Source organism: Palaemon carinicauda, chromosome 13 (assembly GCF_036898095.1).
Source record: "Palaemon carinicauda isolate YSFRI2023 chromosome 13, ASM3689809v2, whole genome shotgun sequence".
NCBI classification, from domain to species: Eukaryota; Metazoa; Arthropoda; class Malacostraca; order Decapoda; family Palaemonidae; genus Palaemon; species Palaemon carinicauda.
In genome coordinates, this window is record NC_090737.1 from 5358323 (window position 1) to 5363322 (window position 5000).

General features: G+C 33.5%; 1 protein-coding gene across 1 annotated transcript in view; it reads right to left on the bottom strand.

Moving 5' to 3' along the window:
- LOC137652561 (glutamate receptor ionotropic, kainate 2-like) overlaps window positions 1–5000 on the bottom strand; it is a 24963-nt gene that overhangs the window by 2578 nt on the left and 17385 nt on the right. The window contains exons 8-10 of the mRNA XM_068386051.1: window positions 3170–3464; window positions 2832–3049; window positions 1447–1627 (exon numbers count right to left, since the gene is read on the bottom strand). Coding sequence (XP_068242152.1) covers window positions 1447–1627; window positions 2832–3049; window positions 3170–3464 — 694 coding nt within the window. The remainder of the gene's footprint in view (window positions 1–1446; window positions 1628–2831; window positions 3050–3169; window positions 3465–5000) is intronic.

A 5000-nucleotide genomic window follows, 5' to 3' on the forward strand; every position in this document is an offset into this window, starting at 1 on the left:
AGCACAATAGCTTAGTATTATTTTTTTCTTTTTTAGAAAAGGGTCTATTTCAAGAAGAAATAGGAAATATAAAAAAGGTTTTAGTGAGCGCAATAGCTTAGTATTTTTTTTTTTTTTTAGAAAGAGTCTATTTCAAGAAATAGGAAATATAAAAAAAAAGTTTTTAGTGAGCACAATAGCTTAGTATTATTTTTTTCTTTTTTAGAAAAGGGTCTATTTCAAGAAGAAATAGGAAATATAAAAAAGGTTTTAGTGAGCGCAATAGCTTAGTATTTTTTTTTTTTTTTAGAAAGAGTCTATTTCAAGAAATAGGAAATATAAAAAAAAAAGTTTTTAGTGAGCACAATAGCTTAGTATTATTTTTTTCTTTTTTAGAAAAGGGTCTATTTCAAGAAGAAATAGGAAATATAAAAAAGGTTTTAGTGAGCGCAATAGCTTAGTATTTTTTTTTTTTTAGAAAGAGTCTATTTCAAGAAATAGGAAATATAAAAAAAATGTTTTTAGTGAGCACAATAGCTTAGTATTATTTTTTTCTTTTTTAGAAAAGGGTCTATTTCAAGAAGAAATAGGAAATATAAAAAAGGTTTTAGTGAGCGCAATAGCTTAGTATTTTTTTTTTTTTTTTAGAAAGAGTCTATTTCAAGAAATAGGAAATATAAAAAAAAAGTTTTTAGTGAGCACAATAGCTTAGTATTATTTTTTTCTTTTTTAGAAAAGGGTCTATTTCAAGAAGAAATAGGAAATATAAAAAAGGTTTTAGTGAGCGCAATAGCTTAGTATTTTTTTTTTTTTTTTAGAAAGAGTCTATTTCAAGAAATAGGAAATATAAAAAAAATGTTTTTAGTGAGCACAATAGCTTAGTATTATTTTTTTCTTTTTTAGAAAAGGGTCTATTTCAAGAAGAAATAGGAAATATAAAAAAGGTTTTAGTGAGCGCAATAGCTTAGTATTTTTTTTTTTTTTAGAAAGAGTCTATTTCAAGAAATAGGAAATATAAAAAAAAAGTTTTTAGTGAGCACAATAGCTTAGTATTATTTTTTTTCTTTTTTAGAAAAGGGTCTATTTCAGGAAGAAATAGGAAATATAAAAAAGGTTTTAGTAAGCGCAATAGCTTAGTATTTTTTGAAAAGGGTCTATTTATAGAAGAAATAGGAAATATAAAAAAGTTTTTAGTGAGCGCAATAACTTAGTATTTTTGTTTAGAAAAAGGGTCTTTTTCAAGAAAAAAATAGAAAATATAATAAACGTTTTAGTGAGCGCAATAGCTTAGTAATTTTTAGAAAAGGGTCTATTTCAAGAATAAATAGGAAATATAAAAAAGGTTTTAGTGAGCGCAATAGCTTAGTATTTTTTTTTTTAGAAAAGGGTCTATTTAGAGAAGAAATGGGCAATATAATATCATTTTTTTTTTTTAAGCGCAATAACTCAGTATTTTTTCACTCGTACCTTTGTCCATGAAATCTTCCGTAAGGAACATCTTCATTGCAAGACCTGGGTGAAGCAGAACATGGTCACCTCTGGACACGAGTCTGTCGACGGTACCGACATACTCCTGAGGGGATATGTACGTAATTCGTCCTTTCTGACCAGCTTCGTACACTTCCTTGAATATGCCGGACTCGGCCGCCTGTTGGAAAATTATCAGCAATTATTATTATTATTATTATTATTATTATTATTGTTACTACTACTACTACTTGCTAAGCTACAACCCAAAAAGTAAAAGCAGATTGCTATAAGCCCAGGGGCCCCAATAAGGAAAAATATTATTATCATTATCATTATCATTATTATTATTATTATTATTATTATTATTATTATTATTGTTACTACTACTACTACTTGCTAAGCTACAACCCAAAAAGTAAAAGCAGATTGCTATAAGCCCAGGGGCCCCAACAAGGAAAAATATTATTATCATTATCATTATTATTATTATTATTATTACTTGCTAAGCTACAACCTTAGTTGTAAAAGCAGATTGCTATAAGCCCAGGGGCCCCAACAGGGAAAAATAGTCCAGTGAGGAAAGGAAACAAGTAAAAATAAAATATTTTAGGAGCAGTAACAACATTGAAATAAATATTTCCTATATAACTATAAAAACTTTAACAAAACAGGAGGAAGAGAAATTAGATAGAGCAGTGTGCCAAAGTATACCCTCAAGCAAGAGAACTCCAACCCAAGACAGTGGAAGACCATGGTACAGCGGCTATGGCACTACCCAAGACTAGAGAACAATGGTTTGATTTTGGAGTGTCCTTCTCCTAGAAGAGCTGCTTACCATAGCTAAAGAGTTTCTTCTACCCTTAACAAGAGGAAAGTGGCCACTGAACAATTACAGTGCAGTAGTTAACCCCCTTGGGTGAAGAAGAATTGTTTGGTAATCTCAGGGTTATTAGGTGTATGAGGACAGAGAAGAATTGTCAAGAATATGCTAGACTATTCGGTGTATGTGTAGGCAAAGGGAAAGTGAACCGTAACCAGAGAGATGGATCCAATGTAGTACTGTCTGGCTAGTCAAAGGATCCCATAACTCTCTAGCAGTAGGATCTCAATGGGTAGCTAATACCCTGGCCAACCTGCTATCATTTATGAACGTTTAATAAGGTTATTCAGATGTCTTCATGTTTGGGATACCTGAACTGTGACATAGTACTTAATCTGATTAATTTTTATTGCAAAAGTCGATGGCTGCGTTGCCAAACCTCAAAAAACTGGGTGTAGGCGGTGTTGCCAAACCAAATGACAAACCATTTTCGTACAATCCTCAAAACAGCTGGGTGTAAGCGTTGTAGCCAAACCAAATCACAAACCATTTTCGTACAAACCTCAAAAAACTGGGTGTAGGCGGTGTTGCCAAACCAAATCATAATGGCTTTAGGGTCATGCAGCACAGCCCTCAAAGAATGGTATGGCTCCGGCACGCGTCGCAATGCCAAAAGAGAAAACAAGGTGGCACTGTAGGCCTCTATAAGCACCAGAACTGTCAGCAACCATGCTCCGAATAGCAGTTTTTCCCATATATTGTCTGTTCTCTCTCGTATGTCTGAGAAAAAAAAGGACTTAATGAATATTCTGAGCTCATTGGCACACGCTTAAATATCCACCATAAGATGCCAATAGACCATTTGCTTACATATCTTTTCTTTAGTTAGAACATATTTACCTTGCATCAGTAACGCCCTAATGTACATGCTAATAGACATTTTAGGCGAAAGTGACATCGAATCCCACATAATCTTAGAAAGGATAGTCACTATGACAAAAATCGCTAGCAACGTTGCGAAAGTTGCCGCCCACACAGAGGGCGCTAGTGGCATGACGAAGCTCCACGGGTTGGCCTCTGTGCTGCCTCTTCTTCCTAAAATTCGAATGTACTTCACCATCAAGGTGTCGCAGTAGTCTATGACGAGGGCTCGGTTGAAGAGGACGACTGCTGGGCCGATGGAGAGGTCGACTTCCTATTCAAACCAGAAAATAGAAATAATCAAGTTTCATTAGAAGTTGGTAATTTATGACTTTAACGTACAAGGGAGTCTCTGTTACTCTGTACAAGCGAGTCTCTGTTACATAAGATAAATATTTACAAATTTTATGTAAGTTTTAATTTAAAATTGTATTGTTTCTTTTATTATCACTTTAGGTAGCACCGATGGTGACATTTGAAATGTCGAAACGATTGTAATAAATATGTATGTGGCGACATAAGTATTTATGTTTCTCCATCAGAGCAGTTGTTACACAAATGATTTTAGTAATGAATGTTAGATAGGGAATATGTAATGCACTGAAATATTCTCTAGTTTGTGGATATGAAGGAGTTGGAAGACTATCAGATAAGATCCAAGAAAGTAGACTGAGATATGGTCGTGTCATGAGAGGAGATGAGCAGTATATTGGGAGGAGAGTGATTGAAATGGAGGTAGGCTATATGGAACGAGAAGGAGAGGGAGACCAAAGCGAAGGTGGATGGACTGTATCAAGGATGACCTTCGATCAAAGGGATTAACCGGTGATGAAGTGTGGGACAGAGGTAGATGGAGAAAGCTGACCAGAAACATCGACACCACATAGAAGTGGGAAAAGGTGTAGAAAAAGAAGAAGAAGAAGATTCATCTAGATATTATGATATAGATTAAATGGATAAAATAATGGCGAGAGATGGAGATAATGGCAAGATAGCGTGTATGTAAGGCGACAGAGGTATACACAAAATTTTTGAAAGAAAATGGGACTAAATATGATACATATAATAGCAATAGTTGAGCTGTAGCAAGGGTTGGTTGAGCCAACTCTTCTTTATGGAAATGAAATTGCAATGTAGAGTTTAAAACGATAATCTAAAATGTTTGAAAGAAAATGGGATTGAATATGATATACATAATAGCAATAGTTGAGCTGTATCTAGGGTTGGTTGAGCCAACTCCTCTTTATGGAAATGAGATTGCAATGTAGAGTTTAAAACGATAATCTAAAATTTTTGAAAGAAAATGGGACTAAATATGATACATATAATAGCAATAGTTGAGCTGTAGCAAGGGTTGGTTGAACCAACTCTTCTTTATGGAAATGAAATTGCAATATAGAGTTTAAAACGATAATCTAAAATGTTTGAAAGAAAATGGGATTGAATATGATACATATAATAGCAATAGTTGAGCTGTATCTAGGGTTGGTTGAGCCAACTCCTCTTTATGGAAATGAGATTGCAATGTAGAGTTTAAAACGATAATCTAAAATGTTTGAAAGAAAATGGGATTGAATATGATATACATAATAGCAATAGTTGAGCTGTATCTAGGGTTGGTTGAGCCAACTCCTCTTTATGGAAATGAGATTGCAATGTAGAGTTTAAAACGATAATCTAAAATGTTTGAAAGAAAATGGGATTGAATATGATACATATAATAGCAATAGTTGAGCTGTAGCAAGGGTTGGTTGAACCAACTCTTCTTTATGGAAATGAAATTGCAATATAGAGTTTAAAACGATAATCT